The sequence below is a fragment of the Chlamydotis macqueenii genome, chromosome 12 (assembly GCF_036417535.1).
Source record: "Chlamydotis macqueenii isolate bChlMac1 chromosome 12, bChlMac1.mat, whole genome shotgun sequence".
Lineage (NCBI taxonomy): Eukaryota > Metazoa > Chordata > Aves > Otidiformes > Otididae > Chlamydotis > Chlamydotis macqueenii.
Window position 1 is genome coordinate 1,355,152 of NC_141567.1, and position 19,798 is coordinate 1,374,949.

Sequence of the window (19,798 nt, forward strand, 5' to 3'; positions counted from 1 at the left end):
GGGGAGCGGGAAGCCGCCTCTCCACACACCGCTGCTGCTTTCCACCAGCCAGCCCGCCGTGCGCTCGAGCAGGGACGGAGCTGAGGTGTCGCTGGAGCTGAGGGCCTGGGCTTCAGGCTAGGCCAGGGGAGACTCGCCGTGGAAGGCCGTGTCTTGCTTGGGATTTGCCTGTTTTGTCTGTTTAGTTCACGTAAAGCTCAGGAAGAGAGGTCTAATCCAGCAAAGTTCCCTGTGCCAGGGCTTCCCTGTGGCTGAGCCGCCGCCTGCCTGCAGGTAAATTAATTCATTCCTAGCCTGTAGGAAATGCTTAATGGTGGAAAATAAAGCCAAAAATGTGAAGTTAAGAGACATGTGTAAAAAGCCCAGCCAAACAAGTCCCTTGAAAGACCTTCTTCCTGTGAAGGAAACGCAATTCTACTTCAAATGGGGAAACTGAGGTGAAGGATGAAGTAACTTGGGTTTTAACCCTGGGTAGCAGCTCTGGGGGCCTGCAGTGGGTTGAACTCAATCTCACTTAAACCACAGACTCCAGTCAATTCTCATTTTTCATGTAAATTAACTAAATCAAGTAAGCTTACCCAATTAAGGGGTGGGGGGGGAAGCATGCAAAGAAATCCCAACAAGCTGTCTTGTCTTTTTCACTCTATCAGAAAAAGCCACTGTCCTGGCCCAGCCTTCACTTCTTAAACATTGCTTTGAATATACTGAAACAGACAAATTTCTTAATGTTGCCATAGCACGCATCACGGATACAAGTGGAGCCGACCTCCCCAGGAGCAGAACCGCAGCCCTGCCTGCAGCCCCGCCACCACGGAGCACCTTGTGAGCCACGACCGTCCTTGCCCCGCACCCCGAAACTGGTAAAGTGGGGCTGCCACCCTGAAAACCAGACTGAATGCCCAGAACCAGGACACATTCACACCCTCCTTGCAGCTCATTTGAATCCGCATTCTGCATTGTACTCCTCTGGAAGAAGACACGCGTCTTTTGGATTAAGCGTTACTCAGGAATATTCAGATTCACCGTTCACCTTAACCCAAAGGAACTCGCTAGACCTAAAAATCTGCTGTATGTGCGCGGTTCGTCAGCGCAGTAAAATCTGCTTGGCTGAAGAGCGGATGAGTGACGTTCTCTGGGATTTGGTCATAAAGGTGACAGTTTTGTGTGGGGTCTGCTCTGCACTGGGTGCAAACACGCAACAAAACAGCCTGTTCCAACAAATAAATACCCTGTGTTATTCACTCGTAACAATTTGACACAGAGTTTTTATTTCTTTATATAATAAAATTTAGTACATTGAATAGCATTTTGAAGGCTTATCTCCAACTGAAGAAGAAATCTGGCTGAGCAGTGCTGCCTCGAGATCAAACGTTCACTCATTCAGTGTGTAAAGTATGTGCCAGACAAAGCGTCCACGCAACGTGCTGCAGGATCCAGAGGGATTACAGTGGTGGATAATACGATGTTATATTTTTAATGTAGTTTTCCTACAGATAACTTCACCTGAAGAGGATGAGAGGACTTCCCAAATTCAAAAGTTAAACAACCAAGGAAAAAATGTATAATGATCCATGTAAATTTTGCAGACTCTTAAATCATGTCATGCACGCAGAGCCAGATTCCTTTCCAGTCACAAGAGTACACAAGGTAAATAAGCTTTGCAATTATCAGCAATTATCTCTGAAGTGATTAATTCTCACAGACAGTATTTTCATGAAACTAGACAAATCAGGTTAGCATATATCAATGCGATAGTTATATTATTTTTCTCTCTTAATGAAATAAACCTACTGAATAAACAATTATGTTCCAGTGCTTATAAATATTAATATAAATCTCAGTCAGCTTTCTAAAGAAAGCTATTTTTCAAAAAACTTATTTGTCCCATAATGTATTTAAGAAGCCATTGTATTGTCACTCAAAAGTGCATCGATTATACCTTGATAGAGGTACTTACACACAAAACAGATTATACACCCGTATGATTATCAAGAAGCTTGATAATATTCCCTAGCAGTAATCTTTGCATCGCGTGTTCCTGTACCTGCTGCGCGGCGCTAGGCAAATCCAACGTGACAAGCTCCGTCGCCACCAGCCGAGCTCTCCCCGCGAGCAGCCTCCCCCTCGCCCGGACCAGGCTGAGGCCTCCAGGCTCTCCGCAGAGCTCTCCTGTGAAATCCAGATGCAGCAGCAAAGGAAAGCAAGGAGCAGCCACCGGAGCACAGGGCTGTGCTGGGTGAGCAGAGGTCTGACTCTGGAAATGCTTTACAATTACGTGGTTTTGACACCCCAGGTACTCCCAGCTCGGCTGTTCTAACTCCCGGCTTTCAGCCGACAGTGCTCGCGCCCCTGCGCTGTACAGACTCCCACTTCATGTGCAGCTGAAGTCTGATTCTCCCCAGACAACCCCATCCTGTTCACTCCTGAAAAGAAAAACATTCTCCTGTGTGAGTGGGACAAGAAAGTAGAGGGGTTCAGAGGTGGTGGTTCTACCACCACTCCCACCCTCAGGGGGTCCCACTAGCCCAGTATCCTGCTTCCAGAAAGACCTGGGAGGGGATGCCTCGACGTGGCGGGCAGGAATTTCTCAGCCGTCGCCCTCAACAAGGTGTCAAACACCTTTTCTGAATAACACTCGGCACTAAACAGTGCTGGTAAGGAAGCCTGTGTCACCCCCTCTCAGGTGCGGGTGCTTCTTCCTCCATTTTCGTTTGAGGCCACACGTGAGGTCAGAGAAGGAGCCCAGCCGCGGGTACAGGACGGAGGCGCGCGGTGCAAGGGACGGTGCCTCCCGTGCTCTGTGCTCCGGGCTGCGTCACCGCCGGGCAGTTGCATTGCCTGCGCAGGCGGGAGCTCAGCTCTCCCGTGGGAATTAATTTCCCAGGACTTACCTATGCACCAGAATTGGACCCCCAAAAAAAGCTATTCTGGAGGAACGTCCCATGGAGAATTCTTCCAGAGTAACTCTTTCCAGGTAATGATTAAAAATAGCTGAATTCAAAACGTAGGCAAACTCTAGTCTCTCTCACTCCCACCTCTGTCAGGCACTTGGGTTTAGCGTAAGGCTGTGTAACACAGATGTTTGAGGTTCTAATCCCCTAAATAATGCCACTTTGAAGGTGAGAAGCTTAGGTAGGGAGCCCCTGGGTGGGCCCTTGCTCGTGCCTTCGCCAAGGAGTCTTGGCTGTGGTCTGAACTGCTGACATCCGTGTCACCAGATGCAGCGATGTCCACATCCACCCGCCCCCCGATTCCTCCGCAAGGCAGACCCGATGAATGCCTATTGCTTTGGAAAGTATTAGCACTTATCTCCCTTTTACAGAAAAAAAAATTAAGATTACTTTAAATATTTCTTATGGTGAAATAGCAACTTGATTAAAAGCATTTCATAATCTCTTCCCAGCTTTAAAGCTATATGTACAAAAACCAGTGCAATATGTTTCGCTCTTGAGAAAATTTAAAATATTTTCTCAGAGAGCATAGGCAAACAAACCCCTCCTCGTCCATACCATACCCTTACGGTCTGGGGTCTCTCCGGTGGAGCAGCATAAATACCGTCTAGACCCGCAGCCTAATGCCCGTGCGGTTTTTCTCTCTGCGGAGGCTCCGGCATGAAGCGCAGGGACACGGAGCAGAGCCCGACAACAGCCAGGCTGACGGCCATGGAGACGCCCATGGACCCCAGAGTCTGCAGGGACGAGGGGAGCAGCGCGGCGGGCTGCAGGCGGTGGTGGCGCTCGGCCATGTCCATCGTGATGGCCTCCATCTGGAAGTGCGTGCCGATGATCCCGCACACGTGGAACACTTGGTGGCTGTGCCCTGCAACAAAGCCAAAAGCACTCACCAAGGAACTCCTTGGGCTGCGCTAGAACAGCACCGCGAGGGCTCGGCAGGCCTCCCTAGCATCCATTGCCTCCAGGCATCACATTTTAAAATATTTATTCTACTAATTTCTGTGGCTTTTATCGTTGTGCCTCGAGAGCACAGAGCTCTTCCTTGCCAAAATGCAGCAGGCTGTAATGGAAAGGAGCGATGTGCAGCTCTCTGCTGCGGTCCTGGCGCGCGCAGCACGTAGAGGAGCACTGTGCCTGCGCACGGCGCGGCAGAGAGGGCAGGGAAAACCCCAGCGTGGCCAGGACTGCCACTGGCCTGCTTGGTGGCTGCTCCTGCGGTGCCCTGACGTGGCACTGTGAGGCATCACTGTGCCCCAGGTGAGGGTTTTTTTGCATGAGAAATGAGCGCTTTACGATCAGGAAACCCTCTGTGAAACATTTTGGAAACAGCGTGCTGCTGGAGCTGTTCCCGCTCACCCAGGCAGGACTGCTGTATCTCATACGTGAAAAATACATCTCACGTCTCCAGCAGGGAATGTATTATAACCTCTGGGAGCCACTCGTGCATTAATGCACTTTCTTCCTGAAAATAATGAGAGAACAATGCCAGCTCACCCGCGCGGCACTTACCGATATAGTCAAAGTGTCCTGGCGCAAGTCGCTCTGGCAGATGGCTAGCGAAGATGAAACAAGTGAGGAAGGCGAAGACGGTGTGCTTGTAGTGGACGGGGATGGCGGCCTCCGTGCAGCTCTCCCCCGCGCACAGGTAGAACTGCAGCAGCAGATGTGCCCACGCAGGGGGAGCGTGCAAAGGAAAGAGGGGAACAAGACATTTCTAAAGGCGGCAGCGCTGTTCCTGAGCCCCCGGCATCTCTGGCTGCCCACCACCCGAAACCAGGCCACGCGGTGCGGGACCCAGGGCTCAATAAAGAGCTGTCACCTCCATTTCCTGCAAATCCCAGCCCCGCACCTCTTGTCCTTAGGCCCCACTGCAGCAAAATTCCCACCCCGCTCCAGCTGAGGAACTGCAAAACTTGCAGCTTTCAAGGGCAGTAACTTTCCAGCACAGGCATGGTTTGAGCGCGGTGCTTTGAAGTGGAAGGAATCTGCCTGTCAATAGGTGCAGGAAAAAATAACCAAATCTCTTTTCCTGCTGGAGTTTGTTTTCCTTTGAGAAAAAAAAAAAAAAACAAAAAACAAAAAGGCTGGCATTCCAACCCAAAACATTCTATGATTCTATGATATTTTCCCAAATATTTTCAGACTAAGATGAAGCAACTGCTATTTCCAACCCTGCAGCAAGCAAGTGTCTGGGTGCTGTGAAGGCGTACCCTGTAGAAGAGAGGGATGCTGTCGAAGAGGTACGGGTACGCGAAGGCCAGCGTGCGGGCAGCCTTGCTGAACCTGGGCCGCTCCGCCTCCACAAACCTAGGGGAGAACAGAGAAGGTATTTCGCACGGCGCAGCGCGGCAGACTGGGCGAGCCGAAGCGCTGGGTTCCGTCGTGGTGTGCTGGGGACCGCGGATTGCCGTGTACAGACTGCACGTACGTCCTCCCACGTGCAGCCACGGATTCGGGCAGGGCAGCACGGGTGTTAAAGCTGAGCCCAACCTCAGCTCACGCGGCTGAACCTTCCCTGGCTGCACCCTGAGCTGGGGGAGGAAGGGCTGAGGGGCTGCTCTCCCCTGTTCTGTGCTCTGCCGCTCTGAAAACAACCTTTTCTACACCATCTCGTTTTGCTTCTTCGCCATTGCTTATCAACCGTTCCCATCGGCAGCGAGGAGCGGAGCTGGTCTTTGAACAGCTGCTGCCCCCGCAGTTGTTTTCGGCTGAGTTTCCCCTCTCGGTTTTGAATCCAAGCTTTCCGAGCGCAGCAATCCGGGAGGACACGTCTGCCGCGGTTCGGAAGGCTTCGGAGGTGGTGCCGCGTTCAGGCTGTGATTGCCACTGCTTGTTAATTAAGCTGTGTTGCAGCTTATGTCTGAAATGTGGGAGGTGTCGCAGCATCCTGGGTTTTTACGGCCTGCCAAGACTTTGCAACTGTCATTTCAGAGAATGCATGGAGAGAGTCACTGAAAACACAAAGTAAATGAATTTAACAAGTTATTTTATAGTGAAATCACCCTTATATTGGAAGAAGCAGCCTGTTGGTTACAATTGTCTATATATGAGGAGGAAAGCCTGCGTCTGTATTGGCAGTAATATTCTGCATTTTGTTGCCCAGGACAATCATGCTGACATCATGAAAGAATTGACCACCCAGGTCCCAAAAAACCCATTCTAAAACCTGGAGCTGGGGCACAGGCTGTGTGCTGAGCCCTCTTGCCGCACAGGGAACAGAACTCGGACGGGACCGGGAGATGGGAAGGCAAGGGGAGCCGCAAAGAAGCCCAGCAGCACCGGCTGGCCCTGCCAGCATCCCCACACCAAGCCCTGCCCCGCCGGCCGTGGGGGCGGTTGGGGGGCAGCAGGGAGGGTGTCGGGATGCTCCCTGCCTCGGGGAAGGCTCCAGCAGCCGGCCCGTCACCCTGACCTCCCGCCACAGCCCCAGGCGCTCCAGACCAGGAGCAGAACACCGCTCCCTCTGATGCCTCTTTCCCCCGGGAAAGACCGGCTTTTGCAGGTTTTTTAGCCCGACGGGGAAACAGGGAGATGAACTCGAGCAGAACTACAAGAGACCTGCCTGCAAAGCAGAAGGGCTCTGTCACGACGGCCCCGAAAATGGGTTGAAACCCCAACAAATCAGCGCAAGAACCATTTCTTCCACCATGGCTTGTGGCTCGTGCAGAAGACATTATGCCGATGATGACGATGCCTCCAGCTCTGCTTCCTCCTGTATTCCTGCGTGATTCCTGCTGCGCTTCCCCGACGTGGTTTCACCTGCCTGGTGCCGTACTCCTGTGCTGCTGCGCGGCGCTACGCTCACGCTTGCCGCGCATCCTCCCGCTCCTCTGGCCACGGACCAGCCCAACCTGCGCTCCTGTTGCCAAAACAGAGCCACCGCAGCCTGGGCGCACAGCCAGGCGCTTGGTGACCCCGGGGCCAGCACCCTGTTCCCAGAGGATCGCGTGAGACCTAGCTGAGTTCAAGCACGCTCCGTTTCCCTCCTGAAAAGCCCGTACAGGTTTTTCTGCTTTCGTGGGGGTGTCCGCAGGGAGTTGCCAAATCCTCAAGCATGAAAGAAACCTTTGTGTGGCTGCTCATCCCGCGCTGGGGGGGATGCGGCGGGATGCTCTCTATTTCAGCGTGACAGGGGTATCTAGTGTCACATCAAGGATAAACACACCATCTGCACGTTTCCCTGTTTGGCAATTCGACGTTCCTAGGCCAACGGATGCAAAAAATCAGCCAACCAAATATTGACTCATCAGCCAGCCGTCTAGGATGGGAAAATTTCCTGACAAGTTGCTAAAATTTGGTGCAGTAACTTAGCAAATGCCTTTCCTCAGCTGCACCGCAGCAAGTCCCTGCCTTCATCACGTTGCTGCATCCTCCTCTGCATCAACCCATGCTCCCATCAACCTTCACGGAGCGCACTCGGCCTCTGTGTTCGGCCACGGTGCAGAAGCTCAGTGGGGTCAGGAGCCCTTCCCTAGCCCAGCGCTGCAGGTCTGAGCACCAACCGCTCTGAATTGGCCAGGCGTGCCGCTCGCCTCTCCCCTCCAGTGACCCCAGTCCCAGGCAGCCACGAACCCTCCCGGCTCCTGGAGACGGCCCGGCTCAGGGTGCGGTTGGCGGAGCAGCCCCGACGGCATTGCTGTGCCGAGCCCTCGGTGAGCCGGGCAGGAGCGGGAGTGCCTGGGCAGGTCCCCTCTGGGCACACCTGCCTCCATACCATCACCGCCCGTTGCACAATTCGGTTTTGGCTCCGCTCCCATCCAACCTCCCGCCTTGGGAGGACGTTTTGCTGGCGTGGCTTAGCCAAGGGTGATGCCAAAGTGAAGGCAATCGGCGAGCAGCGCCCTGCGGTAGGCGATGGGGTGGCCCAGGCACCGCTGTCCCCATCCCCAACCCCGGGGTGCAAGCACGGCACAAGCCACTTACACAGCCCAGGGATGCCCTGCGGCAGAGGCGGGCACAAAACCAGGCGCCCTGGTCCTCTGCAGCCCTGCCAGCCTCAGCCTGCGAGAGAAGAGGAAGCAGACAGACGGACGGACGGGGACACGGCCAGCGCACACGCAGCTGAGATGCTCACGCGCGGGGAGCGCAGCTCCGCTCACCACCGTGGGGGTGAACCAGCAGCGTTGCTGGCCCGCGCTGGAATGGCATACTTGGTGTATTCCATATTCCTGCTCACCCAGGGATCTTCTGTTGATTTTTTTTTTTTTTTAAGCTGACATTTGATGGATTTACCACTTTTCTAATGGAAATTCCCAAGACAACAAGAACTGCTCTTCTGTCGCACAGGATAGTGGCGTGTTTTTCACATAACTGTCCTTACAGCTTTGCAGTAGAGAGATGCTGACAGTTAAATTTGCAGGCCAAGAATTTTTTAAACAATCCGAATTAATCTGGAAGTGATCTCAAACTGCTGATATTTCCTAAGAGTTCTCTTCAAGTGGTGAGTACTAGGATTAGCACACGGTCCGTGAGCTTCGTTTGCTGAGCCCGTCTAATGAGGCAATAGAGAGACGGACAAAAAAAATAAGAGGGGGAGAAGAGAAAGGGAAAGAAATGAGGAATATAAGGCAAAAACAGTAAGCCCCAGCTGGCATCATCCGTGGAGTGATCCAAGAAAGCTCCTTGAGTCCGCAGTGCTGCTCGGTAACGCCAAGGATGGAGCCAAACCGTCCTCCCCAGGGAGTTACCCCAGCGAGTAGCCCGCAGACCAAAAGGCGAGCAAATCCCCCCCTCCTCAGCAGACACGTAAATGAGCCGCATTTGCAGGATCTGTAAGGAATATCGAGCGCTTAGCCCCCCCAATGACGCTCAGCTGCATCCCACCCTGTGTCAGAGCCAGCCCGGCAGCGCGCTTTCATCCTGCTGTGCTTGCCAGCGCGTGGGAGCTCCTTTCTCCCCGCAGCGAAACATGGCCCTGTGCCGGGGGTCCCGGGGGGGTCTGCCGAGGAGGGACCCCCGCCTGAGGTTACGTGATGCTGTCAAAGAGTGACCCGAAACACAGAGACACCCCGAAACAGAAGGAAGGAGCAATGCCAAGCGATTCACACCGCTTGTGAAAGCAGGAATTGTAGGTTTTGCAAAGCCAGCCGCGTGTCACCGCAGTGACAGGCACGAGCGTGTTACAAACGCGGCCTTCAGGCAGGTTCTGACCGTGAATCCAAATAAAAACCAGCCCAGCTAGGGATCTAGCACGGCATGTATCGCTGGAGATCGGCCAAGCAGTTTAGACACGTGAGTTATTCCAAACAAACTGTCTCACGCCATTCAGAAACAAAATACCACGCACGCAACGCTGCCTGTGCTTTCACAATGACGCAACCGGCCGCAAGAATGCTGAGGTTCCTCCTCTGCGAATCTGCCGCACACCCACAGAACGCACGCACACGCAGAAGCGCCCGCACACGCACAGCGCCGGGGCTGGTACGGGCCTTGGGCAGGACCGTGCGCAGGCTTAAACCCAAACCCGTGCTCGTCTTTGAGGTTGGGAAAGACCTCCAAGATCATCAAGTCCATGCTGGGGGCACAGGAGCCCACCGCTTTTGGCAGGTCATGTTAGAAAACCAACAGCCCAAACGAGGTGCTGGAGGTATGAAATTTCCTTCTGAACTGTCAAAAATTAAAGCGACTGCATTTGTTTTGTGGTTTGGGTCATCAAACTCTCCCAGTGCCAACACACACCACGCTTCCCAAACCCAAAGTCCTCTCCTCCCCCTTCCTGAGCTTGAGGCTCCTACTGTTACCATACAGCCTGTAACTGAAAAGCTTTATTAGCGATATTAATTAATGATTATGCTGCCATCGCGGCAGACAAAGCAGGCACTTACCTGGAGTAGCAGGACAGGCCGGTGCTAACGACGGTGTTAAGCATGGCGATGGGGACGTAGCAGAGGTGGAAGGTGCTGTTGACCCATTCTGCTGGGAAGACGTAGGCCGAGTACGCCAGCGCGGACCCTGGAAAAGTGGGAGGTGCCCGGTGAGGGCCAGCGCCCGCCGGCACCCTCAGCATCCTCCCGGGCGCAGCGGCGAACCTTTCACGTGGCGCTTGGCCCTGGGCGCTTTCAGGAGAGGGCGACGGGAGCTGGGGTGGAGGAGCGGCTCAGGGGAGCGGCAGCAGGCGCCCCGACAGCCGGCTGCTGCAAACCCCTTCCTGCGAGCAGCTGGAGCCGCGCTGCGCCCCGCAAAGACCCCGCCGGCGGCTGCTCACGCTGGGCTCGCACCCCAGCAAGGCACCACCGGGCAGCACTCGTCTTTAATGCGGTTTTTCTTTTCCTTATTCTATTTACTACAAACACCGAGGCGTCACACGCCAGGCCTCCGACCCAGGGCTGCCAGGTACAAACCCCAGCTCTGAATTATTATTTGTGGTGGTGTCAGGGACGCTGTGTGGTCGCAATCAGGTGCCGGGCCGCAGGGAGGAGGAGGGGACGCTACACGAGCCATTTCTGCTCATCCCGTGGGTACGAGCCACCCACGGCCCTGGGGGTCGGCCCCATCCCGACACCTCAGCTGTGGGTGCCCCGGCACCCCACCGAAACCTCCGCACCCGGCCCGCCCTTACCCAAGCTGTACATGCTGAGCGCGGCGTAATCGAAGAAGTAGCAGACGTGGCGGGCGCGGGTGGACATGGTGCTGAAGGTGTGGGCGCAGCTGGAGGCCAGGGGGTAGATGCAGCAGGTCAGCAGGTAGGTGAGCAGGGGCCAGGCGTGGGGGTCCTCCCGGCCCCCCGGCCCCTGCAGCCGCCCCACCAGCGTCCACACAAAGTACCTGCGGGGTGGGGGGTGGTGAGCATCGCACCCTTGGGTGCCCCCCATCCCCGCTCCCGCCGCAGGGACCCGCCACCTCCTCCCGTGGATGCTGAAGACCTGAGACGTGGTACCCACCAGGCAGGGACGAAATGTGTCCAGATATTGAGGGTCTCGTTGGTCATTTGGAAGACGCTGAGGAGGCAGTCCGCCGCCGAGCTGCTGGGGGGGCGGTACCCGAAGAGGATCCCCTGCTCCCGGTACCCCTGCAAGGCAAGGACTGGCACCAGTGGCAGCCGGAGAAGGAAGGAGAAATCAGAGGAGAAGGAAGGCAGGCTGCCAAAAGCAGAGTGCCCCTAATCTGGGGCCCAGGACCGCGCTGCGAGGACAGAGCCGTGTCCCGGGGAGGGGCTGAGCGCGACCCCAACGTGGGGAAAAGCCACCCCAGCATCCCGCTCCCGCCTGTCACCTCCCAAAATCCCACCGAGCCTCGGGCTTAGGGAAGAAGAGCTCCTCTCTGACCTTAGGCACTTGGTGGATGCTGAGCAGCCGAGGTAACTTGAGGCTCAGCATGGCGCAGGTCGGGGCTCGGGCTCTGGCTCCGCGGGACGTTTTCGGGTCGGCTTGCCTGGGGACGAGCCCCGGCGGTGCCTCACACCCTGCCTGGCCGCATCTCACACCCCACCGGGGACGTGACGGGACGGGGACGGGGCTGCCCCGTGACAGGCGAAGCGATGCTCCCCGCGCTCGGGATGGGTGGCCTGGGGGAGAGGAGCGTTTGTGGGGACGTGGCACAGTGTCCCTGTGCAGGGTCCCAAACCCACGCAAGGGAAATGCTTCCAGGGGGGATTCCCGTGGTGCGGGGAGGGGAGACAGCATCCATCCCTGCAGCTGGGATCCTCCCTCCCTCCGGCCGCAGCGTCTCCATCTCTTACCCTCTGACGGCTTCGGCAGCGCTGCCTCTCCCCCCTCCGCCTCCACCTCTGCTCTGTGAAATAAAGGTGAAAATAAACTTCATGTCCTGCTTCCTCCTGCAAGGGACCGCCTGGCCCGGGGGCAGCCGGACGAGAGGGGAGCCTGAGCTTGTGAGATAGGGCTCCCAGAGCTGCTCTGGGACGGCGTTTCAGCTGCCCCGGCCACCCCAAAGCTTCCCACCAGGACACCCTGAGCTTCAGCCCTCAGCACCCATTGCTGGTGCCGCGCAGAGACCTGCCAGTCCCTTTGCTGCCCTTCCCCAACCCCGGGCTTACCCTCCATCCTCCCCTGCTCTTCCTCCCCACCTGCACTCTACCTCTCCGCGCGGCCGAGCAGCTCCGGCACGACCCAGAACAGGCAAAACGCTGTGGGCCACTGCGCGCGGGGAGTGCGCGGAGAGAGGGAGGTGGCTGGGAGGTGGTTAAGAGGAGGGAAAAAATTAACGAGGCAGGAGAGCAATAAACCCGGCGTAAAATAAAATTGGAAATGCCTTTAGTTAAAGATTAGACTGAAATCGGGAGCTTTTGTTTGGGCTGCTGTGCTGGAAGCATGCTGCCCCAACCCCACAGAGCCCGCGGCCTGCCGCAATCCCCTCGGTATTCCTGAATTTTTCCATGGTGGAAAGGGGACCTGAGCCCTGCGGTGGCTTCCGGAGCCTCCGGACCCAGCGGGAGGGCAGGGAGCGAGGGCAGGGAGCGAGGGCAGCCGTGGGTTCTTTGCGTGCTCCCAAAATAAAGGGCAGCCCGGCACGGGGCTCTGCCTTTCCCTATCCCCGCCGCGCGCCTGACAGGAACACAAATGAGGGTGATGACGGGACGGAACAAAAATACCGGCCCTTATCTCGTGAGGGCGCGGGCCCTTGGCGAAGGCACGCCATGGGGCGTGGGAGCCCGGTTTGTAAAGAGCCCTTGGACAGGGCTGGGGCGCTGGGCGCGCTGGGGGCAAGCCAGGCAAAGCGGGTCCGAAGCGGGGAGCTGCTCCCCTGCCCGCGCCCCGTGGGGAGCACCGCGCCCCGGCTTAGCGAAGGACTTGTGTTTTTAAGAGCGAGACGAGTCAGGGAGCCGCGGGGCGCAGCGGCCGCCCGGGCACACCCTGCGACTCGTGCGAGGTGGGGAGCAGCGCTCCCGGGCGGCGGGCTGGGACGAGGGATGGGGGCACATGGCGGCCGTCGCCTCTGGCAAACGGCGGGTTACAAACTCTGCAGCTGGCTGCCAACACACCTCCTCTTCCTCCTCCTCCTCCTCTTCATCCCCCCATGGCCACGGGGACGCCGGGCACCGCAGGCTGCAGGAGCCCGTGGTTCGTGCCGTGTTCGCCCGGGGAAGGTTCCTGCCTTCACCCTTAAAGCTGAATTTGAGCCCCGACGTGTTCCCCGTCCCTCCGTGACGCGCCTGGACTCGGCTGCGGCGGCTCTCCCACGGCACGGCTCTCCCCGCCAGCGCCAGCCGCTGTCTTCCAATGGGCAGGAAATATTTGAGCCGTTAATAATTAACTTTTATGACTTTCTTACGGCGGTGGAAGGAGAGGGACGAGCTGAGCTGTAAAACCAGCAGCTGGGCTCCTTTGGGCAGCAGCACGGGACGCGGCCAGACCTTCTCCAGCAGAACAAGGAGGCTGTTATTGCTGTGGGGATCCGCTCGGGATCCGCAACGGGCAGGCAGCTCCCCGCACACGCGTAAGCGCAGGGCTTTCCGAAACCAGTGCGTTTCAGGCACGTGCTTGAGCTCTCTGCCAGACCCAGCGCTTCCGTCCGCCCTCCTCGGGGGCTGGCCGCGTCTCAGTGCCCTGTCCCGCTCCTAAAATGCCACCGAGCGAAACTTCCACAAATCCTACAAACGGTGGGCGCAGCCGCCAGCCGCCGGTGCCGCGGGGCAGGGAAAAGCACCGCGCTGCCGGCCCCACGGCCCCCGCCCCGTCGCACGCAGCTCTGCCCACCTTCACCTTCTCGCGGCGCCCGTGGCAATCTCCCGGCACGGACCCACCAGCGAGCTCCCGCCGCGTGAGCCCTCGGCATCCCCGGGGCCGCCGTGAAAAGCAGCCAAGTGAAATGATTCGGGGGGGGCAGAAAGCAGAGCGGCCGGTACTTACGGCGCTGCTCCGGGAGCGGGGCTGGCTCAGATGCCGTCGTATCGCCGGCGCTGGCTCCCGACGGCCGCGTTACTCATCTGTGTACAAACACAGCCCACATGGCCCAGCCGCGCCGCCAGCCCGGCCGGGGCGGAGGCGGCCGAGCCGGCGGGCCCGGGCAGGTTTGCCAAAGCCGCCAGCTCGGCCAGGAAGGGCAGGGAGGATCTGCCAAAAAGCCCCGCTCGCCGCCGGCACCCGACGGGACGTTCCCCGCGCCCCGGCTGGGCTCGGCGGGGAGGAGGCGGCGGAGGTCAGCCCCGCCGGCTGCTTTCCCAGATTAGGAGCAAATTAATTCTGGCTCGTCTTTTAGTGGAACAGGAAAAAGGCAACAAAATAAAACCGGAAATAACCGCGGCCAAACGCTCTCAGATCGCGCTCTGGATTAGCTTCAGCCCGGCTGCAAGGAAGTGGAATAAGTCAGGAAAAAATATTAACTCACAGACCTCCCCGTGCATCTCCAGCTCCCAGGGCCTCGCTTCAGCTCCGGAAACACCCAAAACTTGCTTAACTGTCCCCAAAGAGACTGCCGAGTTAAAATTCCCCCGTAGATGAGGAGGGAGCCGCTCCCAAACCGGAGGGAGCCCTTGCCCCGTTCCCGGAGGACCACAGACCGGGGTCCCCTTGGCCGCCGCCGGGCCAGCGCGTTTCCCCTTCTCCTCCCTCTGTGAAGGCTCTGGTTTTCCTGCAGCCGTTGGTCAGGCGTTTCACCACATCTGAGCGGAGCGGGAGAGGGAGAACCGCGCGTCGCCGGAGCGGGACACGCGGGCACTGCTCCTGTTCCGTTAAGTAGCTGGAAGGGCCGGAGCCAGGCGTAACGGGAGAAGCAGTGAGTCACTGGAAATCCGCGGCTACCCTGCGTTTTGATCCCAAGGGAAAGTCTCTTGGCATCAGTTTCGGGGTGCAAGCGCATGAAGTCTCCCCTTGACGACGGCTTCCCAGGCTCTGCGGTCTCCTGGCCCCTTCCCACCCGGAGGGACAGCCCGGGGCAGGGAGCGCGCCTGTTTCCCAGTTCCGGAGCCTCGCTGGCTGACCCACCGGCGAGGGGCAGCTACGGGGCGGGCAGGGGGATGCGCACCCATGGGTCCGGTAACGGCTTCCTTAACGAAGCGACGCCCACGTGAAGGGCCAGATCCTGCCAGCAAAACCCAAACCCCACGGCCATGACCTCTGCTACCACGAAACTCGGCGCTGGCAGCAGCAGGGATCTCGCCTGGTGAGGGATGCGGGGACAGACGCGTGCCAGCGGAACTGCCGCTCAGGCTCCAGCGCGAGCCCGCGCGGGGCTGGGGTTACAATCAGCCCGTTCACGGGGATGAAGAAGGCAAAGCCGTCCCCAGGCAGCAGGAGGAAGCCGGTTTCACTGCAGCGCTGCTCAGAGGAGCTGCTGCGGATAACTGGGCAAATTGGCACAAAGTTTGGATTTCGAGGCCATGGTGGAGCTGGGCACACGCGTGTCTGTGTCCAGCTGCGGGGCCAGGGCCAGCTCGGCTCCCGGGGGGGATCGTCACCGGCTTCATCCCCCCGCGGCCCCCGGACCCGCGGGCCAGGAGAGCGGCAAGCAGGAGGAAAACACTGCCTCCCTGCATGCCCCAGGCCGTTGCCGTTGTGTTTTGAACCGTCTCCTGGGCTCTTTCCTCCAAACCATCGCCCGCAGAGACCAAGATGCGGATTTACTCTACTCGCCCCCTTGCCCGCCCGGGGTTACGAGCCACAGCCGGTCAAACGGGCTGGAAAGGATGAAGTCTGCTGCTGCGCAAAACTTCTAAATGACTCCTGGTTGGTTTTATAGGATCGCTGACACAAACCCATCAAGCCATCCGCTCGCATCTATTTGTGCTGGTGGCTCTCCGCAGCGGAGCAGGGATTGACCCCGCTTTCGGGGACTTTCTGCCCGGCACCGTGCCCGCGGACAAGCAGCCCGGGCACCCTCGTGCGTCTGCACCCAGTGTTCTCAGCTCCCGGTTACAAACCAGTGGAAGCTTCCCAGCACCGACCAGCTGAACCCAAGCCGCTGGGAGACGGGGCGCTGCCGGAGCACCCACGCCTTCGGCGAACATCTGCGCGGCCCAAAACACCACGGGGGACACGCGCGACTGGGACGTGCAGCCCTGCACCGCTGCCGATGCCGCTGGAGCCGCCAGGCTCAGCACCCCGACCGCTCTCCCCGAGCCTCCCTGCTGCCCCCGAACCGTTTTTGTGGATATGGGCGGCGCCGCCGGCACGCGTTTGCCGAGGGCCCAGCTTCCCTGCGCTTTTACCGAGGGCGTTAAAAGCCGGAGAGGATGGAAAATGAAAAAAATCAGTTTGGATGTCGGCCGGATCCTTCTGCCTGACTGTCGTTCACGGAGGAGCGGGCGAGGCGAGCGTGGCCGGGCGCGGGGAACGCGGCCGCGCCCCCAGCACAGCGCGCGCTGCCTTTAATCGCGCTCCGGTTTTTGTTTGACTTACAACTGGGCGGCAGGAGCGGGAAGGTGACTTTTCCCAGCTGGCCGTGACCCAGAACACCGCGTGTGTTTGCTGAACTGCAGACAAAACATCTGCCCTCCAAAAAAAAAAAAAAAAAAAAGGCTCGGTGGAAGCTGCGGGGTCCAACGTGGCAGGTGGAGCTGCCCGCAAAGCCCTGCCAGCCTGGGGACAGCTATGCTGGGATGTTCCCAAAATTTCTGTGGAGGGGTGAAGACCAAGCGTGGGGAGGGTTCACCCTGTAGGTACCCGCGGGTCCACCGGCTCCGGGGGTCGCCATGGCCAGAGCGAGCCCGGTGCCCCGTCCCCCTTGCAAAGGGGACCTTGTCAGGGCAGCCGGGCCCATCCCGTCCCTCCTGGGCCGGTTACGCCTCCTCTCCGTGGCTCCAGCCGCCGGACTCACCACGCGGCCTCCAACCCCGGCAGCATCACGGCAGAGCCTAACGGGGGGCGCGCGGGGAGAAGTGTCATATTTAATTTAGCCCTTCCCCGCCATGGGTCACTGCCAAGCCCGGGAGGTGCCCACAGAGCAGCTCCGGCTTCGCCCCAGCGTTCCCTCCTCTCCTGCTCCCCCGGTGCCCATTCCCATGGGAACACACCTCCTGCATCCTGGCGGAGACCCCCGCACGGGGAAAGCAACGAGGGGAGCACTGAGGTGGCCGAGCCCAGATGGCAACAGGGGTCCGGCCAAAATCTCCACGCCAGCAGATCCTGGCCAGGGAGCAGGACCCCATGCGCAGCCGCCCCGGCTGCTGGCACAGCCCAGCTCATCCATTTCTGGCTCCAGCCTGCCTTAATTAATTATTTGTAATTACAAAATGAATACGCTGCCACGTTCTGCTCACAGGGCGTGTGAGATGGAACGCGCCAGAGCTGGAGAGGAACCAAACCCTCGCTGGGACACCCAGGACACCACGGGGAGAATCACCCCCAGCCCTTCCTCGCCATCCCCAGCGCAGGAATCCAGCCCCAAACCTACATTTGGGAAGCACTTCCTGCACCTTCATCATCTTCATCATCATCACCACTTCCCGGGAGCTTCACATGCATCCCTGCGGCCGGATACAGCCCAGCTCCGCACGCGCCGGGCCCGGCACGTTAAGGAGAGCAATACCAGCGTTAATATTTAATTCTCCGTAAGCAGCTCAGCTCCCAGTTAAGCGCCCAGCAGCCGGCCCCGCGCGGAGGGAAACGGCGTTTACCGCCAGCTGCTTCTGCTGACATTTGACTGCTCAAACCGGGCCCAGGGAAAACAAAAAGCCGCAGTGAAATACCGGGACGTTTAACAAGATCCAGCCAAGCCCCGCGAGCGCTTGGCGTAAAGACGGGATTTCAATGAAAAGGCTTCTTCAGGATGAAGTGAATGGGTTGGTACTCCCCACCCCAGCGATGCCGTTGGGGTTTTCTTTTTTTCCCCCCTCCCAGTAACGGGCTTTGCGGAAACAAGTCTTTTTAGATGCTTCCTGCACGCCGCCCGGGGAGCCCCGGTTCCTCAGAGGGCACTGTGCAAAGGGCAGTTTGATTTCCCACTTCCCACACCCAGTTTCACCCACGATCGGGCGCCTGGGCCCGGAAATGTATCCCTGCACCATTTACGTCTCCCAGCGCGGGCAGAGAAGCTGCCGCCCCCTTCCCTGCTGCCAGGGGAGCTGCTCCGCGCAGCAACGCCGTCCCTCGTGTTTCCTCCTCTGGCTGACAGAAAGCCACCAAACCGCCACGAATGCATTGAGCAGGGAGTGCCCCAAGGCGACGGCACCGCTTAAGGTCAGGAAGGCAATCAGGCTGGGCTTAGAAACAGGGAAAACTCCTTTAGAACAGTGTTTGTGCAGATGGAGGGGGCCAGGGGGCACGCAGGGCGAGGGACGGAGCAGAGGGAGGCTGTACATGCAGCATTTTCCGACTAGTAAATACTATTAATCTAGAAAAGCAACCAAAAAACCAACAGAGAGACGCCTCACCTTCACCGCCACCAAGAGCACAACGTGATACGAGCATCGCACGCGCCGAGGGCAAGAGTGGAACCTCAAGGGCTTGAGGCCAGGCCAGCCAAGCGCACTGAGAAATAAAACGCTGTTGGCGTACCCACAGCACGAGGGGCCTCCAACTGCCTGCTGCAAAGGCTTGGTGGCACCAGGAGAGGAGCAGTAACTCCTCCACCCGTGGATGAGCGGCCTTTCGTTGCAGCTGGCGGGAGATGCACAGGATCCATCCGTCCTGGCGCGTGCAGACGGACAGACTCCCGTCGCCTGCACCAACGCTGGAGCGCGTGTCGCTCATGGGACGGCTCCTCCGCTCGAGGCCAGCGGCACGGAGGGGTCTGACCGAGGCAGGCACCTGCACTCCTCTTCTCTGAGATGGCAAACCCTCCCACCCCTGCTCGTTAGCGGTCATTACCACAGCACAAGGCGCTCTGTCCCGTAAATCGTCAGTTCCACCCAACCAGAGCTACTGGGCAAGCTGCTAGAGATACCAGTTCAACACGACGGGCTCTGAAAACACGTCCTGCCCTAAAGGTCCGAGGCGGCGAGCGCCGGGAGGTCTTCCGACACTTGCACTCCCCCGTTGCAAAACTCCACCTTGATTAACGGGCTGAAACTCGGGGCGCTTGGCGTTTGAACAGCTCCTGCCATTTTTGGAAGAGATGAGTGAAGCAGAGAAGCAGCTATTTAACATGCAGGGAACGTGGTGCGTGCACGGGAGTTATCAGTCACTCCGCAGATGGCACGTGTATCTCCTTTCACCGCAAACCGAGCAGCAAACAGCTAAATTCATCACCGGGACAACGTATTTAAATCCGCTTCTATTTTCAATCCATACATTTTTAACAAACTGCTAAATAATGAAAATCAATATTTTCACCCAAGCAGCTGGGAGACAGCCCCGAAGCCCTGCCCGGCTGCGGAAGATTGGCTCTGGGGATCTCAGTCACGCCAAATTATTCACGACCCGGTCAAACGTGGCATCCTGGGTGCAGGTCACGTTTACAGGCAAGGAGGCACCGACTTTCCATGGACCGGGAGAAGCTGGCTGTGATTTAACGGCACCTCTGCATCAAGGCGGGGAGCGGCACTTCAGGCACGGAGTGGCGAGGACAGAGGTGACCTCAGTTCCAATTTTGGGGGAGAATTTTGATAGGAATTGCACATTTTTAGCTGGAAACAGGAGTTAAGAGACCGGCGCGTTTCTTGCGCACCACAGGCCACCTCGGCAGAGCAGCTGTGGTCTTTGTGAGGCTATTTTTTAGTGAGCAGTTAGTTAAAACTGTTATTTAACAAAAATCATAGGAACTCAAAATGAGCTGCATTTAGCAGAAATCACTCACACCAGCAACACACCAAGTTTACTGGAGAAGACAGGGAATACAGATCTGTGGTCCTTACCTCAAATCAGCAAACTCATAACTGCTGGAAAAAAGCGCATTTTCCCTCTTACTTAGAGTAAAAGCCTTCCCAAATACCCTCCAAGGAGATCTCAAAACTACCGAGACGACTGCTCGTCAGGGCTTATCGGCAACCACACGCCGGGCAGAAGGCGCCG

The 19,798-nt window shown here is 58.0% G+C and overlaps 1 protein-coding gene across 8 annotated transcripts; it reads right to left on the reverse strand.

Annotated features, from left to right (window-relative positions):
- Positions 1-1,245: 1,245 nt before the first annotated feature.
- On the reverse strand, positions 1,246-19,745 carry PAQR5 (progestin and adipoQ receptor family member 5). 8 transcript variants are annotated; one of them, XM_086756986.1, is made up of 9 exons: positions 19,642-19,745; positions 11,632-11,684; positions 11,219-11,457; positions 10,835-10,962; positions 10,513-10,718; positions 9,779-9,905; positions 5,165-5,261; positions 4,464-4,605; positions 1,246-3,819 (listed from the first exon to the last, which is right to left on the reverse strand). In XM_086756986.1, the coding sequence occupies exons 3-9, from the start codon at positions 11,267-11,269 to the stop codon at positions 3,572-3,574; spliced, it is 999 nt and encodes a 332-aa protein (XP_086613112.1). In that variant the 5' UTR covers positions 11,270-11,457; positions 11,632-11,684; positions 19,642-19,745; the 3' UTR covers positions 1,246-3,571. The 8 variants fall into 8 exon arrangements, with proteins under 8 accessions (XP_086613112.1, XP_086613110.1, XP_086613114.1 ...); XM_086756984.1 differs by having other exon boundaries at positions 18,702-19,745; XM_086756988.1 differs by lacking the exon at positions 19,642-19,745 and adding an exon at positions 18,220-18,330.
- Positions 19,746-19,798: the final 53 nt, after the last annotated feature.

Excerpts from the sequence above, each read along its gene's own strand:
- PAQR5 (XM_086756989.1), bottom strand. The coding sequence starts at position 11,269 with ATGCTGAGCCTCAAGTTACCTCGGCTGCTCAGCATCCACCAAGTGCCT. Across the intron at positions 5,262-9,778 it reads GGCCTGTCCTGCTACTCCAG|GTTTGTGGAGGCGGAGCGGC; the intron begins GTAAGTGCCTGC and ends GTTCTCCCCTAG. Across the intron at positions 3,820-4,463 it reads AGGACACTTTGACTATATCG|GGCACAGCCACCAAGTGTTC; the intron begins GTAAGTGCCGCG and ends GCTTTGTTGCAG.